This window comes from Oncorhynchus masou, chromosome 14 (assembly GCF_036934945.1).
Source record: "Oncorhynchus masou masou isolate Uvic2021 chromosome 14, UVic_Omas_1.1, whole genome shotgun sequence".
Classification (NCBI taxonomy): domain Eukaryota; kingdom Metazoa; phylum Chordata; class Actinopteri; order Salmoniformes; family Salmonidae; genus Oncorhynchus; species Oncorhynchus masou.
In genome coordinates this window covers 14,092,127-14,113,810 of record NC_088225.1, presented here as the reverse complement: position 1 = coordinate 14,113,810, position 21,684 = coordinate 14,092,127, and the positions used below count along the sequence as shown (strand labels likewise).

At 43.5% G+C, this 21,684-nt stretch overlaps 1 protein-coding gene across 2 annotated transcripts in view; it reads right to left on the bottom strand.

Moving 5' to 3' along the window:
• LOC135554329 (netrin-1-like) overlaps positions 1 to 20,600 on the bottom strand; it is a 44,496-nt gene extending 23,896 nt beyond the window's left edge. The window contains exons 1-2 of one of the 2 annotated variants that reach the window (XM_064986576.1): positions 20,288 to 20,600; positions 18,907 to 19,951 (exon numbers count right to left, since the gene is read on the bottom strand). In XM_064986576.1, the coding sequence (XP_064842648.1) occupies positions 18,907 to 19,921 (1,015 nt within the window). In that variant the 5' untranslated portion in view covers positions 19,922 to 19,951; positions 20,288 to 20,600. The remainder of the gene's footprint in view (positions 1 to 18,906; positions 19,952 to 20,287) is intronic. The other variant, XM_064986577.1, reaches the window with a different exon arrangement.
• Positions 20,601 to 21,684: the final 1,084 nt, after the last annotated feature.

The following is a 21,684-nucleotide window of genomic DNA, read 5'->3' as shown; positions in this document are numbered from 1 at the left end:
TTGTGACATTTGATTCAAAGTGCATGTTACAGAGCCTACATGATGCCTGCATGATACTTGCATAACACCTGCCTGGTGTGTGGGTGAAGCTTCAGAAAATGAGTCACAGTTATTCATTAACATTCATAAAGCACTTATGAAATCAGTGTTCCCACTCATTCCCCCCGAAAAATCCAAATCGCAATGTAATATATGACGTCATAGTTAAGTCAAGTAACTATTTAACTTAATCAATAAAAATGACAAGTGACTAATAGCATGCCTGACTTATGAAAGCATAATGAATCAATGGTTATGTTTTATTAAGGATGAGAACCTATGGTATTACAGCATGTCGGCATCAATGTGAGGGACATGGAAGTCACTGTTTGGCTCATTAAGAATTATAGCAATAGCTTTAAGTGGATGATACAATATGTTGCCATCACAACCGACTGAAAATCACTCCTACATTACTCTTATGAAGTTCTAATAATTCATTGTCACAAATATCTGGCTTAATAGAGAAACGCATATATTATACATTTTGGCGCCAAAAACATGCAAAAATCAGCAGACATGTCTCGACACACTACTTGTAATTTGCCTCCATTTCTGTGGACCAAGAGATTTGTCACAGAATTAAGATCCAACTGTGCATCTGGGCTGTTGATACATACTGCGTGACTTTAATGGTACAAACGCCCCTGAACGTCTTCTGTGGGGCACTCCCGTTAGATCAGTCACCCATATGCTCTTAGCTTCAAGCCCCAGACATACTCAACATTTTCCTACAATAAATATTTCGATTGCACATTGCTGGAGCAGCTGCTATTTTGATGAGGGAGAAAAAACAACAAAGGCCTTTTGAAACGAGCTATCCAGATGATGAATCATTTTACGAGTTTCCGGAATGCTTTTGATGACTTGAGCTGGGGTGAAAAGACAGAAACAGTAAGAAAAAAAATGGAACCGTCTCATATTGGGAGGACTGATTCAGCCAACGGCCCTGGTGTTCTTCCATAGCAACCCGTCACCTCGGCGTAATGCTAACAAATAAATAAACAAGCGAGAGATAAAGAGCGTATAAAGACTCCGTCTGAACAGAGCTGACAGGTTGAGACAGACAACTGTTTCAAAACGAGGACTTTTAGCATGTGTGATTCATTATTATTGAGACACACATTGGAGGCGGTGAGGGAGGAGGTTTAAACAGGATGCAGTGATGAACAACCCTGGGGCTGGGGTTCATCTGCAGTGGAAGCAGCACCTGTCTCAGTTCCTTCCTCGGCTATAGGAACTGAATGGAAACTCTGACCTCTCTATGCTGGAAGGTCCAACATCTGCATCGTCCCCCTTAGTGGCCCCTCACACCATACCACTGACACTCTGCATTCAGTAGCTCTCTCTTTTAGAAGGAATGCACACAGGCATTGATGGAAATATTGCTCATCCATGAAGAACATGGAAGAACTGGACAAGAGGGTCTGCCACAGTGACAGTTAATGGTCAGTTCCTGGAAATACTGCATATTGACCAACACAGTTATTTTTCACACTTCGACATGGTTGGCTTAAAGGGTAGAGATGATGGAAGCAGATGAGCCCAGGTGGTCTGATTTTACTACAGAGGTGTTATCAAACTAAAGTCATTAGGATGGCCAATTAGTGGCAACATGTCTAATCCCTGGGGGTCTATGGCTTGTGCTTGGTTACCATGACAACAAGGAGGGAGACATGATGATCAATCACTCAGCTCACCTTTAACCTTTAAAGACCTGCCAAAGCACACAAGAGTGCACTTTGTTTATTTTTTTATTTTATTTCACCTTTATTTAACCAGGTAGGCTAGTTGAGAACAAGTTCTCATTTACAACTGCGACCTGGCCAAGATAAAGCATAGCAGTGTAAACAGACAACACAGAGTTACACATGGAGTAAACAATTAACAAGTCAATAACACAGTAGAAAAAAAAGGGGAGTCTATATACAATGTGTGCAAAAGGCATGAGGAGGTAGGCGAATAATTACAATATTGCAGATTAACACTGGATTGATAAATGATCATGTACAGGTAGAGATACTGATGTGCAAAAGAGCAGAAAAGTAAATAAATAAAAACTGTGGGGATGAGGTAGGTGAAAATGGGTGGGCTATTTACCAATAGATTATGTACAGCTGCAGCGATCGGTTAGCTGCTCAGATAGCTGTGCCCTGAGATGGAAGATGGACGAGATAAGCCAGGCTAATGAAATGTATTTCTGTGTTATGAAATGGTGTTTGATTCTGATGCTTTTTCCTTCGACCCAAGGACCCAAGCATCCTCTTATGTCAAAGGCCAATGCATGGGTCAAAACGCTTAGCCCATTTGAGTCTTCAGAAAGGTAAATTCTGATTTTATCAGTAACTGCTTGCCTTAAACCAAGTCAGAGTGTAAGCTTATAGGGAAAACTCCCAAGGATAACCTTCCAGCTTTAAGCTATCACTCTTGCCAAGAGAATATAGCACGAAGAATGTTAAAGACCTGCTACTGAAGGTAAATGTAAACTTCAGGAGCCGCTACATGGTCATGAAAAGAATCAGACTGCCTAAACTTTGCGGTATAGTATAACACAAATGTTCAATGTTTATAACACCATGAAAGACCCTGACTATGATAGTGTACCATAATGAGAACTTGCACTCTAAATGACTGTATATTGTGTTTTACTGAAAGTCTGAAAAACACTTGTCCTATGTGTCCTAGATCAAGTGGCCCAAATTTCTATGTTCCAGAAAACTCCTTTATAAAAGCCCTTTGACCTGGTAATTTCTATGTTCCAGAAAACTCCTTTATAAAGGCCCTTTGACCTGGTAATTTCTATGTTCCAGAAAACTCATTTATAAAGGCCCTTTGACCTGGTAATTTCTATGTTCCAGAAAACTCCTTTATAAAGGCCCTTTGACCTGGTCATTTCTATGTTCCAGAAAACTCCTTTATAAAGGCCCTTTGACCTGGTAATTTCTATGTTCCAGAAAACTCCTTTATAAAGGCCATTTGACCTGGTAATTTCTATGTTCCAGAAAACTCCTTTATAAAGGCCCTTTGACCTGGTAATTTCTATGTTCCAGAAAACTCCTTTGTAAAGGCCCTTTGGCCTGGCAGCAAAATGTCAGAAGTGAAGTATGTTGAGCAGCACTGTGTGCCTGGGGACTAATAGGATCTCCTTTACACCACCAACCCCTGTGGCCGTGTTTAGCAACAACAAAGCCTCCCTAATGGGCTCCCATTTCCCACTACTAACGCAGGTTTAATAGCAGTGTGTATGTTCGCTCCCTGCTCCCCATCTCAGTGGGACACCCTACCCCTCTCTCCCTGTGGGCTCTCTCTCACACAGAGGCAGTCTGGGAAGGCATCTCCCCTCCGCCTCGCTACGCAGTGATGTCATGGGGAGCGCTCTCTTTTTACGAGCGCAGCTCTGTGATCTCTGGCGGAGATCAATTAGCTGAGCAATCAGGCCTCCCCTGCTTTTGTGTGAGTAACTCCTTGTAAAACAGAGCGGTTGCCTGGCGACCGGGCACGTGGCATCTCAACAAAAACAGCCACCCAATGTCAGGCCAAGCCATGCTCTAAGAACGAAGGCAGAATTAAACCGTGTTTCTTCTGTTCTGAGCATAACATTAGCTAATCTAATGTAACATTCGCGAATGCTAATGTATTCAGCTTGATGGGTGGTGATTGGTGCCACTGTCAAAACCAGTTGTTAATTGGCCTAAACGATGCCAGTCTACTGCACACAAGATGTCATAACCATGGAGAAGTTGGGGTTGGATCCATGTTGTCTGAGAGTTCATTGGAAGCCTCTCAAAAACCATTGTTGATCTCAATGACAATGTTTGTGTTAGCCATCTTTCCCAAGTACTCCTTTGCTCGTGTTATCAGTTAAAAAGGCATAGCTACTGCATGGTATGCCCGCTTGTCCTTTTAGAATAGCTCAAGTGGAACCGCACATCACCTACACAAGAACCCACAGAGACTGTTCTGTATAAAGCCGGATAAAGCACTAAATAAACTTCAGTTAGTGCTAAATACGGCTGCTAGAATCCTGATGAGAACCAAAAAATGTGATCATATTACTCCAGTGCTAGCCTCCCTACACTGGCTTTCTGTCATGGCAAGGGCTGATTTCAAGGTTTTACTGCTAACCTACAAAGCATTACATGGGCTTGCTTCTACCTATCTCTCTGATTTGGTCCTGCCGTACATACCTACACGTACGCTATGGTCACAAGACGCAGGCCTCCTAATTGTCCCTAGTGAATTTAAGTATGCTCTCTCTAATTCTCTCTTTCTCTCTTTCTCTCTCTCGGAGGACCTGAGCCCTAGGACCATGCCTCAGGACTACCCTGCATGATGACTCCTTGCTGTCCCCAGTCCACCTGGCCGTGCTGCTGCTCCAGTTTCAACTGTTCTGTCTGTGATTTTTATTATTTGACCATGCTGGTTATTTATGAACATTTGAACATCTCGGCGATGTTCTGTTATAATCTCCACCCAGCACAGCCAGAAGAGGACTGGCCACCCAGCATAGCCTGGTTCCTCTCTAGATTTCTTCCTAGGTTTTGGCCTTTGTAGGCAGTTTTTCCTAGCCACCGTGCTTCTACACCTGCATTACTTGCTGTTTGGGGTTTTACGGCTGGGTTTCTGTACAGCACTTTGAGATATCAGCTGATGTACGAAGGGCTATATAAATACATTTGATTTGATTTGTATCACAACCCTTAACCCTTAACTACAAGAAAAAAAGACCTGACACTATGGAACAGCAAAAGTATATAATTGTGCAATCAGTAATAGCCAGAGAGCTCTGCTCCCTCCCCTCAACAACTAGTTGTGGTGCCAATGATAATACACCATGTCTTGTGAATAATAATATATAATGAGCAACATATCTCAGTCCATTTATCCTGCCTTCACAGGGCTGGGAACAGGACGAGAGCAGGCAGGAGAACACCTCAGTGGAAATGATCTCGCTATCAAACAGAGCCCAATCAAACTGCTACTCTCCCAATCCACAGACCTGTTCTCATGGCCTCTGGTCTGAATGAGTCACGCTCTATTTAAACACTCCAGGTCCCCACAGTCAGGAGTCCTCATCACCTCCGGGGAGGTGATAAAGGTTGCTAAGACTTAGCGTGTGCATTAGATGTTAGCAACCACACTAAGGGTAATTGTGACTTATGTGAACTCTGCTGCTGCCTGGGCGGTCAATGTGGGAAAACATTGGCCTATAACATTTCCAATTAAAGTATCAGGCTGACGTGCTAGTGGCAGAGCATCCTGTGGTGTCATGAGCTGCTGGGCGGTGGGAGAAAATAAACAAGTGTATATGGGGGGGGGGGGGTCGGTTTGACGGGTCGTCCGGGGTGTGTTTCCTCTTTAGCCTATGTACTGTACAGCACCGCTGAGGAAACACGTCAGCATGAACTATACCTCAGTGCTGGCGCAGCGGTCTAAGGCACTGCACCTCAGTGCTAGGGGCGTCACTGCAGACCCTGGTTCAATTCCAGGCTGTATCGCAACCGGCCGTGATTGGGAGTCCCATAGGGCGGTGCACAATTGGCCCAGCATCGTCCGGGTTTGGCCGGGGTAGGTCGTCATTGTAAATAAGAATTTGTTCTAAACTGACTTGCCTAGTTAAATAAAATATAGGTGATGTAATCATCTTATGAATAATTTCTGGTTTATTTGTCTATATTTTGTCTGCATAGGTGTTTATTTTCATAACTGTACTGTATTACATCCCGTGTGTAAGTGAAGAAACCAACAGACAGGGAGGCTGTTCCTTTCCTTCCCCAGGTTTATTTCTTTGAGTTTATGAGAGAGGTGATGTAAAATCCTTGTTTACGAAGCTCAATAAGCAAAGTTTACACTATTCCTGAACTTTCACAATGGTCAGTTGATGAGAGGTACGGCTCAAGTTCTTCTTGATTTACTCTAAATGTGTATAGCAACATCCACTACACCAGGCCCAACGCAGCATACTATATATATATATACTGACTGACTTGTGACTATATATAAATATATATACTGTGACTATATATATATATATATATATATATATATTGTCACAAGTCAGTCACATAATTTAGTTAATTTACTATTACTGAGTCAAGATCATGAAATGATTAGTGCAATGCTGACGATACACAGGTTTTAGACAGGCAGTTCAACAGATGTGCGGCATTATAGCTCATCCACTCCTCATCTCATCTCTGAGACTTTCCTTCTGAGATCCATGCGGTCATGGTCCAGGGAGAGACCCTCTCCTGGTGCAGATGTCATCATCCTTCATTGCCTTCCATTCCTCCCCCTATGAATTCCCTGTCCTTGGTGGATGTTAACAAGCCTCCACGCTGCTTTATTGGAATGCAGCAGCTCCACAGTGGGGACCTTTCGTCGGGGTAATTTACTGGGCGTGAAAATAACTTCAGTTGGTGGTGAGGTGGGCATGTGAGGTGGGCATGACATAGAGGGGCGCAAAGAAGGTCCACAACAGCCAATGCAGATCAGGAGATTAATTGAACACAACATCTACACACAGCCTCTGTCATACCCTGGCTTAGGTCCCTTTCACCTTTCTTCTTCTTCTTCTTCTTCCATGTCCTGAGGCTGGAGGTGTCAGCGATCAGAATGTAAACAGGCTCTGGTGTGGTGAAGTGTGTGGTCAGAGGGGAGTCTCTCATTCATTCAGTCTCCAGACCAGAGGAGATATACTGGAACGCTTGCAGTGAACATCTCCTGTCCTGGGCACTCTGGGATTTTGAGGGTCTGCGGTGCGGTGGGCTCCAGTCCAATCCTCCCCACAGCGCGGGGAGGATTTGTTTTGCGTTCTGCCACACACACCCTCCACACTGTCTCCCCCGTGGTGGGTAGCGAGCGAGCAGAAATCCGCTGTGCTGTAAATCATAAACGATGATCCATCGTAACCCTGACATGTTTATTGGGCTTTTCTCCCCTTCTCTCCATGGGCTCATTTATAACCACGCAAACTCCCGATGTCAAAATCTCTCTCAAATATGTTTTGTGTTTTCGATTCTGTCAGGCCAGCCATTTTATTTCTCAATAATCAGAGGATCATTAAAGGTCCTTATCCCAGTGTTGTTGGAGGCTTTCCTTTTCATGGCTTGTTAAGCTTTCTCTATTAATCAAAACAGGTGGAAAGCTCATAATGTGAGATAAATGAGGAAATGTTTGAGCACTTTTCCCAGCTTGCCTTGGAAAAAGGGACTGAGCAGTTCCATTCTGGTGAGAGAAAAGAAAATGTTATGGAATAATTGTTAATGATTGTTTTCGTGGAAACACTGAGAAGTCATTGTGAGTTGTGTTATTTCATACTAATTTCACCAAAGTCCCAAAGTTTGTTCTGGTTGCTAGGTGGCTTTCAGGAGATGGAATTGGGCTGGCGAGGAAAAGGCAGGCTTCCTCCTTCTGCACGCCAACGTATTGTTATCGTAGGGAACCCAATGAACCTACAGTAACTACGTCCTGAGCCAGATAGAAAATACACCAATCTAACCTGTATGTTTTAACCGTCTGGTTCCAATCACTGTCAGATCCAGTTTAATCCAATACATTTCACATGGACTTACGTCACATTGATGTCTGTCATTTCTGTCACTTTCACTGAGGTCAGAATTATCAACTTGTCTCCAGATAAGGTATCACAGAACTGTCTGGCTTTTCACAATGACTTATTCAGATCAGACAGTTCCAATATGTGTTTCACTGTAACACTATATGCTACAGGCTTGTTATGTTGATTTGTCTGTCAGTTGTGAGTGATTTGAGACCAAGACAAACTTAGCGTCATTAAAGAAACTGCTCTTAGGTGAGAAGCCAAACCTAGAATGAAACAATAAAATAAGCTTAAAAGTCAACCAGGGCAAGTTAAGGATCATTGTGGGGGTAATGTAAACTGGAATGCAGTGTGTATACGACATGTTAACTTTAAGGGTTTGGTGTAATTTATGCAATTCCCTGAGATACGGAGAGGAAACCCTTCTGAAGCTCCTGGCCACTGTTTTATTTACTGTTTTCATTGTGATTTGAACATGGACATTGAGGTTGTGGCCTGGAAGTTGCTGTGACCTATAAGGTCATTAAAATGGTCGCGTCTTCTTTGAATCATCTCCATCTGTTGATGGGATGGGTCAAGTCCACCATTTTGGGTTTGATACGTGTTGAGGAAATGTCACTCTTGAAGTTCAAAACATTGTGTTACAGAGCCAAGACTCTGCCATTGTTACATCACAGCGTAATCTAACTTGGGCTTTGGTCTCTGTTTGTTATTGGGCCTCTTAGCTCATTCCATTTCCCACCCGTCTATGAGGAAACCAGATACCCTATCTCAAACTCACTATCCTGAAGAAACGAAGCTCAATATCTTGGAAAATAAACCATTTTGCATAAAGAAAAGTGTTGTGAAAAGAGGGCCAATGATCCCCATCACCTCACCAACCCCATGCACACACATTATATGCACACACAAACACGCACACGTGTACACTCAGTGTTCGTCACCCAAGACATCAGCATGGCAGGGAGGATGTTATCTCTGCCTGTGGGTTTGGACCAGCAGGAATGGGAGAAAGTAACGCCTGAGGGTTTGGGGTGTGTGGAATGACCATGACCCCAGGCAAGTGCTGGTTCCCTGGCCAGAGTATATGACAGCCTCCCTGGTTTTCGTCCATCTTCTCCTTGACTGGAAGACGTATGAAAGGCTGCATAATCCTCTGCCTGTGCAGGGTTCCATGCTCCAGGAGCCAACAGAACAGAGATCTGCTCCACACAGCACAGCAGCAGGAGGAGGAGGAGGAGGAGTGCGATTGATGAATCCCCAGGTTTTTACTTCTTGCAGCAGATGGAACCCTGGGATATTTACAGTTCTGTGGGAAAGGAGGGGGGTCTGGTAGCCATTGTCCTCAAGACCTACTGATTATATCATACTGCTATTTATCCCCCTGGATTTCCCCCTAAATCCACTAAGTGGTTCCTTATTCGGAGAAAGGAATTGGTCACTGGGGTATGGGAGAAAGACATGTTGTGTCGGGGGTGACTGAAATCAATTTAAAAGTACTGAAGACCCTTGGAGAGGCCCAAGCAGAAGTTATTTGGACAAATAAATAAAAGTGGGAACAACTCCATTTCCTTATCACGGCGGTGATTGGGTCTGCTGTTTGTTTGTTTTACAATGTTCTGGAGAGAACTGGTTTTTAATGAGGACGATGAGAAGAGTCGCTGAAGTTGTTCTGAGAAGTAGTTTCTAATGAGGAGGACGAGAAGAGTCTCTGAAGTTGTTCTGAGAAGTAGTTTCTAATGAGGAGGACGAGAAGAGTCTCTGAAGTTGTTCTGAGAAGTAGTTTCTAATGAGGAGGACGAGAAGAGTCGCTGAAGTTGTTCTGAGAAGTAGTTTCTAATGAGGAGGACGAGAAGAGTCTCTGAAGTTGTTCTGAGAAGTAGTTTCTAATGAGGAGGACGAGAAGAGTCGCTGAAGTTGTTCTGAGAAGTAGTTTCTAATGAGGAGGACGAGAAGAGTCGCTGAAGTTGTTCTGAGAAGTAATTTCTAATGAGGAGGACGAGAAGAGTCGCTGAAGTCGTTCTGGAGAGAAGTGGTTTTTAATGAGGAGGACGAGAAGAGTTGCTGAAGTCTGCACATGTAAACTGAACAGAGATACGTTTTACAATTAGAAGCTACACAAGCTTTGCTGTATCTGAAGATACGTTTTCCAGCGGAAATGATTTGAGTGTTGATACAGCACTACCATGCAACAGTATGGATCAGTTAAACATTTTTACTTTGACTTGTTGGTCCAGTTTGTGGTGTAAAAGCAACAGTTGCTGGAAAACTCCTTAGCTCTGACGCAAACTACATGGTGAAAATGAAAAGCCTCCTGCTGACTGTCTTAGATTCTAACGAGTCAAGCCTTCGTTTAGCCATAATAGAGCTAGTTGCCATTTGTTGTTTTTGTCTATTAGTTTAAAAGGTCCTGTATCCACATAACAGCAGGGAGGAAGGCATCAGCCAAGAGCCGTTAGCTCGGCTTCTACTGGGAGTTTCACAATGCTGAGGTAATAGGGTAATTGTGATAACCAGCCATGCCATTACACAGGGAAGTGTGTGTGTGCGTGTGTGTGTGCGTGTGTGGGCAGGGGGTGGTAACGTCCCAGTACTGGCTGTGTTGGGTGGCAGCACAGTGGGGGAGCTGGTGGAGGGTCTGTAGCTGAGCGGTGGTGCGCGGAGCGTGTCATTTCACTGGGCCATTAATCATTCCCAGACTCCCCAGCTCCAGCGCCGCGTAGGGGCTCCATGCGCTCACACTCAAACTAGGTGGTCCTGTTGCCACTGCCGTGGCAGCCCAGGCGGGCAGAGGGTGGCGGAGGTTAAACCCATGTAGGTTAAAAACGCAAACCCACACACACACATCAGGTTCCCATGCCTATGTCAAAATGATACACCCAAACAACACACACAGATAAACAAACTAATACACATTCATTCCATCCCACACGGTTATCAACAGATATAAATATTGCATATTTGCTTGTTTTAACAGAAGTGGCAATCTCTTCCTCGGCTTCTCTTCAGACACTAGAAGATAATACCATCTAGCAAACAGTGTAACGCTATGTAATCCCTCTCCATCCTCCACATCCCCCTGCTCTCTACTTTGGAATTACAAGACTGCAGATTTTATTCTGGGGGACAGTTTATATGCATACACAGGATGGATATATAGTAGACAGGCTCCCAGCTCTACCTGTGTGCTCCCTCTCCTCTGATGACCATTGAGAACCCTTGTATATTTAAGCCTGCATTGATTTAAGCCACACCCCCCAGCATCACTAATGTACCGCAGCAGTTGCCCCATAGAGACAATGAGGTCACAGATTAGCAACGTGTGCAGCTGTTCCATTTAGTTGCCAGACCCACCTGTCTCCGTTTTCACTGTGAGATCTCTGAATTATACAGTCTCAATTTCCTCTTGGCTTGTGTGATACAGCACCTCAAGCATTCATAATATGACCTGTGATATGTATATTGCAACACTTGTCAGCAGTTATCACGTATTAGTAACACTAGACAATGCCTTGACGGTTTCAAGTCCTGAAGAGAGGACGGTGCCCACCCAGATAAACAGAGACTGGCCTGTATGTCCTCTGACACACTGAAGCAGTGTGAAATGACCCCTCATGGCGTTCTGACGTCAGAGTCAAGAGAAAAGGAATCCTAAACCAAAGCTACCATTTCCTTCCAAATGTTGAGGGCCACTCCAAACCGCCGTCCACAACATAGCCATAGAATATTTTCTCTATTGTCTTAAAAGGCAGAGTAAAGCCTCTTTGGCTCTACGTTCATGTCTGTCTTCAATTATAAGCTCAACAAAACAAAATCCCCAAAAACATGAAGCATTTGCCCAGAGGACACTGGATTCCACCAGAGCTTGGATTTTGAGATCTCAGAAATATACGTCTTTGTTTTTTAGTCTCCCTGTATACAGTGAAACCTCGCAGCTCACCACATCCACACAGGCTGATGTGCCAAAGGACTGTCCTGCAGACCCACCATATGGAGATACACTGTAGTCTCCACTTCAGTTACGGAACAGAATTAGTCTGGGGATGTTTTGGAATGAGTAACAGCCCAAACGTACTGCTATTCATTACCTTGTTAGCATAGAGATCCATTGTGTGGCCCTTTAGAACTCCTGATATTGACCGCAGATTCTTTACTTTTCTTAAGACTGCAAATTTGACCGTTTTTTAAAAATATACAGTAAGTGTCTCTACAAACGCACAGACCATACTTTCCTTAAAGAATCACAGAGGCCAAACAATGTACATATTTCCCCCCTGGCACTGTGCTCTATACTCATGGTTTCACATGGGCCTAATGATATGCTTTTAGTCTAAGTGCAGTCTTACTGACCTTCTATTCCCAGTGGGGTGTTTAAAGGTGTCTGAGTTTTCATCTGTCTGTTGAGAGACTCCCAATACTGACCTGGCTGCAACCCACCTGCCTCTGATTAACTGCTCAAAAAGCTCTCCTGCATGTACAGTACAAAAAAGTATTTAGTCAGCCTCCAATTGTGGAAGTTCTCCCACTTAAAAAGACGAGAGAGGCCTGTAATTTTCATCATAGGTACACTTCAACTATGACAGACAAAATGAGAAAAAAAATGGCTTGTTTGTTTGTAGGTGACCAAATACTTATTTTCCACCATAATTTGCAAATAAATTCATAGAAAATCCTACAATGTGATTTTCTGGATTTTTGTTCCTCGTTTTGTCTGTCATAGTTGAAGTGTACCTATGATGAAAATTACAGGCCTCTCTCATCTTTTTAAGTGGGAGAACTTGCACAATTGGTGGCTGACTAAATACTTTTTTGCCCCAGTGTACTTGTTTTCTTTTATTGGTTATTTTTCTCTTTCATTCAAAAAACATTTATTTAAAGGTCTGCATGGCAAATTTCCTGTTGCTTGGTACCCATAATTGAATGGTGCATTCTTTCAGCCCATGAGACCTTTCTTTTCACGAATATACACTGTATTCTATGAAAACAAGTAACTATCCATACAAAACAAGTAATTATCCATACAAAACAAGTAACTATCCATACAAAACAAGTAATTCAATAAAGTGAAAGCATTTCAGTGATTATTTGCTCCACTATACTTTCACTTAATATGCTATATTCCTTAACCAACAAAGTATTTGTAAAACAGACAAAATAAAGGTTATTAACATAATAGAAATATAAAACTATTCAAAATAGGGATTAATAACTTGAAAAATCAAAACCTGCAAACATGTCACCAAATCCAGATGGACCTAACCCCTGGCAGTAGATGATAGCTGCTTGGGGCCGAAGAGTTCCTCTGCAAGAACATCTATGACATCATCTTTTCAATAAGTTATTTTTCCTGTCACATGGACTACAAAGGAAGCGGAATGAGACCCAGATGGTGGGCAGCCCCGGCCTCGACCAAGCCTGGCAGCCCAGGGGAAGACAGCCGGACTGGAGTCAGCAGAAACAATGTCAATGGTCCTAGTCAGCCACATGGAGAAAGAACTGAGCTGTCAATGTCAATGGTCCCAGTCAACCATATGGAGAAGGTACTGAGCTGTGAATGTCAATGGTCCCAGTCAACCACATGGAGAAAGAACTGAGCTGTCAATGTCAATGGTCCCGGTCAGCCACATGGAGAAAGTACTGAGCTGTCAATGTCAATGGTCCCAGTCAGCCACATGGAGAAAGAACTGAGCTGTCAATGTCAATGGTCCCGGTCAGCCACATGGAGAAAGAACTGAGCTGTCAATGTCAATGGTCCCAGTCAGCCACATGGAGAAAGAACTGAGCTGTCAATGTCAATGGTCCCGGTCAGCCACATGGAGAAAGAACTGAGCTGTCAATGTAAATGGTCCCAGTCAGCCACATGGAGAAAGAACTGAGCTGTCAATGTCAATGGTCCCAGTCAGCCACATGGAGAAAGAACTGAGCTGTCAATGTCAATGGTCCCAGTCAGCCACATGGAGAAAGAACTGAGCTGTCAATGTAAATGGTCCCAGTCAGCCACATGGAGAAAGAACAGGCCTGCAGAGAGACTCACTGAGCTGTCAATGTCAATGGTCCCAGTCAGCCACATGGAGAAAGAACAGGCCTGCAGAGAGACTCACTGAGCTGTCAATGTCAATGGTCCCAGTCAGCCACATGGAGAAAGAACTGAGCTGTCAATGTCAATGGTCCCAGTCAGCCACATGGAGAAAGAACTGAGCTGTCAATGTCAATGGTCCCAGTCAGCCACATGGAGAAAGAACTGAGCTGTCAATGTCAATGGTCCCAGTCAGCCACATGGAGAAAGAACTGAGCTGTCAATGTAAATGGTCCCAGTCAGCCACATGGAGAAAGAACTGAGCTGTCAATGTAAATGGTCCCAGTCAGCCACATGGAGAAAGAACTGAGCTGTCAATGTCAATGGTCCCAGTCAGCCACATGGAGAAAGAACTGAGCTGTCAATGTCAATGGTCCCAGTCAGCCACATGGAGAAAGAACTGAGCTGTCAATGTCAATGGTCCTGGTCAGCCACATGGAGAAAGAACAGGCCTGCAGAGAGACTCACTGAGCTGTCAATGTCAATGGTCCCAGTCAGCCACATGGAGAAGGAACAGGCCTGCAGAGAGACTCACTGAGCTGTCAATGTCAATGGTCCCAGTCAGCCACATGGAGAAAGAACAGGCCTGCAGAGAGACTCACTGAGCTGTCAATGTCAATGGTCCCAGTCAGCCACATGGAGAAAGAACAGGCCTGCAGAGAGACTCACTGAGCTGTCAATGTCAATGGTCCCAGTCAGCCACATGGAGAAAGAACAGGCCTGCAGAGAGACTCACTGAGCTGTCAATGTCAATGGTCCCAGTCAGCCACATGGAGAAAGAACAGGCCTGCAGAGAGACTCACTGAGCTGTCAATGTCAATGGTCCCAGTCAGCCACATGGAGAAAGAACAGGCCTGCAGAGAGACTCACTGAGCTGCTGCACACGTAGTGAAGGCCTCGTCAACATGTGGTCAAAGCAGAGGTCTGGGATTTGTTAGAGCCTGTCTCCTCTTCACTTTTTACCAGACAGGTGGGATAGCTCAGCCAGAGATATCACAGTTTAAACAAAGCTCTGTGTTCTATAACAGGGTCTTTTGACTGAACAACCTCTGCAGTAGACCATGAACTTCTACTTTAAAAATGCTCTCTCTAAACTGATCCCTTTGAGACATAGTGAACGCAATCCAGTGGGCTTTCGGGGTGATTTAAGAGCTCACATAAAGATTCAGCACACTTTGACGCTATTTTTAGTGTTGATCCAACACAAGTATGTGCTGGACCGCCCAGGAGGAGAGCCTGTGGGATATTGATATAATCACATCTAATTCAACATCCCTGTAGGTGGTAGACGTGTCAGTCCAAACCAAGAATGACTTCTGTTTCTGTTCGATAGCTGCCAAATACTTTCAACAGTGTACAAAACATGCTGATAACAATGAGAGGGGGAAAGAGCATCTTGTGAGTGAGTGTGGCTGTTTCATAGGTTTGTCAAAAAGGGAATACGGGTGCATGCCATGCCTCGTTTGTATCCTCTTTCAATCTACATGTAAATTCACTTTTGTCCTTTCCTGTAATACAGTGTGTACTATAAACCATAGGGTTGGACAGTTTCTTTTCAATTGCTTTCTTTCTCTGGTTCTTTGTGACAGGCTCTTTGTTATGTTGATAGTTTAGGGGGGTTAGACACATGCAGAGATCTGTGTAAGGCAACAGGTCAAACATGGCGGAGGAGCCAGTGGCAAGTGACTGATACTACCTCCCTGCCAGAGAATCCCAGCTCAGAGAGAAAAGAAGGCCATGCTGAATTACCAAGTCTTTCCCACAGTTTCCTTCACACCCCATCTGTCAACGAAGTGAGGAGAGTAGGTCTGACGCGAAAGGGTCAATGCTACGCTGTGCATGGTTGGAATACAAAGCAGCTGGGATGAATTTAAGAGATGTGCCTCTTCTGGAAGAGAAAACCTGATGGTCAGGGGAGGAGCCAATACTCTGTGTGTATTTATCTCCTTCATTTATCTCTTCAATGATAAACCAATCACTGGCCTTTGGGGGTGTGGTGGCAACAGATGAAGCTGATCATGGAGATGTATTTTCTCATAGCATCTAAGACGCAAAATGAAAGGCAAATCAAATCAGGAAGATTTGAATTTGGTTTAAATGAACTAACTTGCTTTGCATGCCACATCATTGGATGGGAATGCAATGAGAGGGTAACGGCTGCCAATAAGAATGCCTTTCCACTAAATATGATGGCCTCCCCGCATGCAAAGCCACATGGGAAATGGATATTGTTTTACTTCCCCAGTGCAGCACCTGCAGTGTTGCCAACTACTCACCCATATCCACATCTCTCTCTTTCTCTCCACTCTCCACTCTCTCTCTTTACACCTCTCTCTCTCTCCATCTCTCTGTCTCTCCATCACTGTCTGTCTATCTTTCTAGCTCTCTCTCTCTGTCTTTACACTTCTCTCTCTCTCAACTTTCTCTCTCTCCACCTCACTCTCTGTCTCTCCACTTCTCTCTCTCCACCTCACTCTCTGTCTCTCCACCTCTCTTTCTGTCTCTCCACCTCTCTTTCTGTATTTCCACTTCTCTCTGTCTCTCCGCCTCTCTCTGTCTCTCCACTTCTCTCTGTCTCTCCACTTCTTTCTGTCTCTCCACTTCTCTCTTTTTGTCTCTCCACTTCTCTGTCTCTCCACCTCTCGCTGTCTCTCCACCTCTCTCTGTCTCTCCATCTCTCTTTCTGTCTCTCCACTTCTCTCTGTCTCTCCACCTCTCTCTGTCTCTCCACTTCTCTCTGTCTCTCCACTTCTTTCTGTCCACTTTTTTCTGTCTCTCCACTTCTCTCTGTCTCTCCACTTTTCTCTGTTTCTCCACCTCTCTCTGTCTCTCCACTTCTCTCTGTCTCTCCACCTATCTCTCTCTCTCCACTTCTCTGTCTCTACTTCTCTCTCTCTCTCCACATCTCTCTCTATCTCTCCACTTCTCTGTCTCTACTTCTCTCTCTCTCCCTCTCTCTCTCTCTCTCTCTCTCTCTCTCTTCCCCTCTCTCTCTCTCTCTCTCTCTCTCTCTCTCTCTCCACCTCTCTCTCTCTCTCTCTCCACTTCTCTCTCTCAACTTCTCTGTCTCCACTTCTCTCTGTTTCTCCTCCTCTCGCTCTGTCTTTCCATCTCTCTGTCTCTCCACCTCTCTCTCTGTTTTTCTACCTCTCTGTCTCTCCACTTCTCTCTCTGTCTTTCAACCTCTCTCTCTGTCTTTCTGATAGTACTCAAAGTCAGGGGACAACTGGAATCCCAGAAAGATCATTAGCAGCAGCCATTCTGAGCCCCTTTAGCCAGACCACTGAGCTGGGCTGTAGCCCAGTGAATAACAGCCTCCCTCGCCCATTCCACACAACGAGGTGTCAAGCCACCCTTATTATTCCCTTCCCTTCCCTTGGACTGCATGCTTATTCTGCCTGTTCTGACGCTTTATCTAATGACACTGCTGACAAAGAAAGTGAGGTGGTGAAAGGGGCCTCATACTGACAGCATGATGGATGCCACAAGTGACAACCTTTTGTTTTAGTAAAACACACTGACATGCTGGCCTTGCACAGGCAAAATGCAGAGGGCAAGGGGAACAACTTGTTCACTTGTTCTGTGTCATTGAACAAACAATGGCAGTGTCAGAACTTGTTTCTTTTCCAGGTTTTGTTTCACTGTAGATGAGGTTTGTTTTGTGTGGTTCTGTCTATATGCTGTGTGGTACTGTTGATAGAAGCACCCAGATCTGTTGAAAAATATACTCTACTGATGGAATTAAACTTAGTTCTGGTTTCAAAGTACCTCATGTTTTGTCCCTCTCTGAATAGTTGACTTGGCCCAAAGTGGCAGTTTATTCTCTATGTGCCAAAAATGCCAATAAAACCAGCTTAATCGCCCATCCAATCTGGTAAAAGCACCTGCTTACGGAAACACAACATGCCTCTGCGGTCTATCTCTGCAGCGGCAACGTTTCCTTCCTATTGAACTGCTACTACGGTCGGAAACGCTGCTCAAACTGCAATTAGGCACTTGGGCACCCGCACTTCCTTTGGAGAAATAACTTCCTGCCTTTTCTTTCAGGGATAATTTCTGAGAGTAAAATATAAACCTAGTTAAAGCATTTAGACTACACAGTAATCATGTGTTTTTCATGTCCTCCAAAATGCAAAGTGGGATAGTGTGCATGGGGGGGGTTCCATTTGTTGATATCAATATCTAACAATTTTACTCTCCAATGATTTATGTGGTTACATACTTATATCTATGATGAGTTGTTCTAAACAATCCAAACATGTCAGTGGTTGGTGTCAACTCAGTCAATTCATGAGATGAACATTGTCCATTATTTTTAAAGGAGGATGAAGATAAAGGAAGAGATTTAAATGTTAATTAATTCAAGGCTAGTCAAAAGTTGATGAGTATTACAGTGCATTTTGACATGAGTGTAACATATTATATCACAAAACAACGTTTTTTTTAATGTAATTAGGCCAACACATTGTGGTTACATTTTTTCAAAAAATCTGTATTTTGGTTTTGATTTACGTTTTGCATAAATCATTGCCATGTGTAGCTCATCAGCGTTTGGTTTTATGTGGGTAACTGTTTGTAAATTAAACTAACTATGCCAGTCCATTTTTGTATGGTGGTTTGAGTTATAAAAACAAAGTTTGAAACACGGACCAGGCCTCACTTTATTAAATTCAAAGCATTTAATTAAATAATTTTTAACAAAATCCATTTTTTACATTAACACAATAAGATGGTTATTGGCGACAACATTTGATATACATTATGCTGACTTTTTCAAATTGTTTGATATACCTAAATAAAATCCCCTCCTCACAATTACTGTGGTTTTGCCATTTTGATTCGTTATCAAATAGGACATATTTGAAGAGGGTAATGAATTTACTGGTGTCATTTACGAATGCACGGTGTATTAGTTTTATTTGACACAATTACACAATTTAAATAAAACCAATTAGCCAAAACAATCGGTGGTTTACAAAGCCTAATTCATATTGGATCAATGTGAGATGCTTAAATTTAATTTGAATTTAAGAAACGGAATTATGAACAAATCAGGTCTGCGTTAGACTATGCGTAAAATGCGTTTTTCTAGGCATAATGAGAAACCTGCGCAATCACACAAAATACTTTAGATCATTGTGAGTCTTGCAATTTAGAAAGTATATTTAAATCTCGAAAAAATACGTTATAGCGCAAAGTTTTGAGTTATTAAGGTAAATAGCTGACTTACCAACACATTCGTTTGCCTCTCTTGCGGTTGCGCGCTGCCAAGGACGGTCATAATGGAAAGGTTTGCACCTGTCACACTCCGGTCCCGCGGTGTTGTGCTTGCACTCGCATACCAGGTTTCCTTCCCTTTCTTTAACGCACTTTGAAGCGTGACCGCTGCACTTGCACCGCCCGCCAACCTGCAGGTCTGATACCGCGTAAAAGTAGGAATCTCTAGCCAGCTCCGAGTCGTCCTCGTTCTCATCCCCAAACGTGTGCAGTCGGCTGAACGTAACCTTGATGTCGGTGGCTGTCACCCAGTCCTGCAGCACGGGAGAGTTGTCGAAGTCGTGCGCCGAGGGTCTGCCATCCAAGGTGCTGAACGCAATGAGCCCACCTGTCAGCGGGTGCATGTCCGTGTGAGAATCTGTGCAAATCGCCTCTTGTTCATTCTGCTTGGTAATTGCCGCCTTATTCTGCTTGTTATACATCTTCTTACACTGGGTAGAGTAGAATTGGAAAGGAACCCAGGATTTGCCATAGTCCATGGACTTAAAGATAGCCATAGATTCGGGTCGGGGTGAACAGAACTGCAAGCTCACATAGGTGACCTCAAATTTTTTACCCAATGACAAAGTGAACGTGACGTTCTGAGGATACTGGACATAGTTTTCTGACTGCCAGCAGGTGAGGTTATGAGGGTTGTTCAAATCAGTTAAATACGCAGGTGGATGAGTTTTCTTTGGGTCCCCTGAATCGCAGGTGTGGCAATCCCTAGTCCTCTCCTCACCCTTCTCGGTCACCGCGCAGTACCTTGAGGCCGGGGTTCCACAGGTGCTGGAGACGCGCACGTCCTTCCCGAAAGCAGAGTTCACGAAATCGGGGATGCACCTCCGGGGGTTGCCGTTCTCATCATAGCATGGGTCTGGAGGGGACGACTGGGCAGCAAACATACTCATCCCATAACCTCCAAGAGACCCCTTAACCAGCAGAGAAATGGCTACCGAGGTGACCCAAACCTCTAAAATCCTTATCATTGTAATCCGTGCTCTTTAGTGTCACTTGCGCTGAAATGTAGTCGTAGAAAAAGAGAGACATATTTATGTTTGTTACATAGATTTAGAGGAACATTATCATATCATGCATTACACAATGAATAGCCAATAATATATATATATATATTTATATATATATATATATTTTGTGTGTGTGTGTGACCATCTATATGTAAATGCTATTTAGCCTACATCTGAAAGTATCCATGGTGAAGACAAACAAGCAGAATATTCACACATGTTAATATTAAATCAATAGCCTATGTACATTTCTGTGTGTTGTTCTCCACACATAAACAGATGAAACACAAACAGTCATGCACATGTATGTGAATGAAATCATCTTACGAGACAAAGAAAACTCCACAGAGGACACTACCTCCGAATAACTGTTCAGCCTGGAAGAGAAGTGTTGTAAAATTTAAGAATATAGAGGGCAGCCTACTCTCTTTTTTACGCACGAAAATCTACCGCTAGTTTGCCCTTTCTGGGTTTCTAGACATAAATTGGAAGGACCAGCTCGCTATTAGCTTCCCTGACTCTGTCTTCCACTCAGTCACACCTCTGTCTACCTCTGTCTCTTGTCTGTCCCATTCCCTTTCTGACGCTCTCACTGTTTGAACAGAGAAGTGAGACCCTGTTATCCAGCAGAGCTTGAGGTCATATGGAGATGCTCGCAGAGCTAAAAGAGAGAACAACGACATCCACCGGTGTGTAACAATAAATTATAAATATACCTCCCCTCAAATGTATTTGAAATATGTTTGTATTCAGCTTATTACATCATCTTATTAAAACAACAATGATATTAGGATGTTTTTTCTTCTTATTTGAATTATTCAAAGATCACAGAGCTGGCAGGTCCAATGACTAACTTCAGTGTTCTTCTCAAGTTACCACCTGTAACCGGTAAGACCGTATAACTGATAAATAATAATACAAAACAACGTTTAAATTGAATCTCACAAATGTGCCAATCCAACAGGTTTCATCTCAGCCTTAACCGTATTATTGAAGTACATCTGTAGGATACGTTGGAATCAGATTTGCCTCAAATTTAACGACAGTCGTCCCGCCAAACTTCAGTAAATTACACGCAAGCAGCGACATCGTGCGGTGGCGGGAAGTACTGTTACGATAAAGGAATTAATTTTAATCCATCCTTGAGACAGTACTGCTGACTGTGCCCGGGTTTGTTTGTTGTTTACTCTGAAACTCAGTAAACGCTGAGCGTTGGGAAAATGGAAAATAATGAGCCAAAAGCAAACCAATGTCATATCCCTTTAAATGTTCCACACATTTTCCCATATTGAAAAAGTTTTGTGTGCCAAATTTTTTCATACATTAAAACAACGTTGTTGCAGAAATTGACCCACTGCTGGTCATCACGAATTACCACAGCCACAAAGTCATAATTATGGCTAAAACACCTCCTATTATAAACTTTTTTATTTAACTAGGCAAGTCAGTTAAGAACAAATTCTTATTTTCATTGACAGCCTAGGAACAGTGTGTTAACTGCCTGTTCAGGGGGAGAATGACCTTGTCAGCTTGGGGATTTGAGCTTGCAACCTTCCGGTTATAAGTCCAACACTTTAACCACTAGGCTACCCTGCCACCCCAAACCTTTCCATAATGTTAACCCTAAGACCAAAAAGCAAATGTTTGTTTTCAGGAATTTGTATGATAAAGACAATTTTGACTTTGCTGTGCTAATCTTGTGGACACCCACTATGCTGTTGATT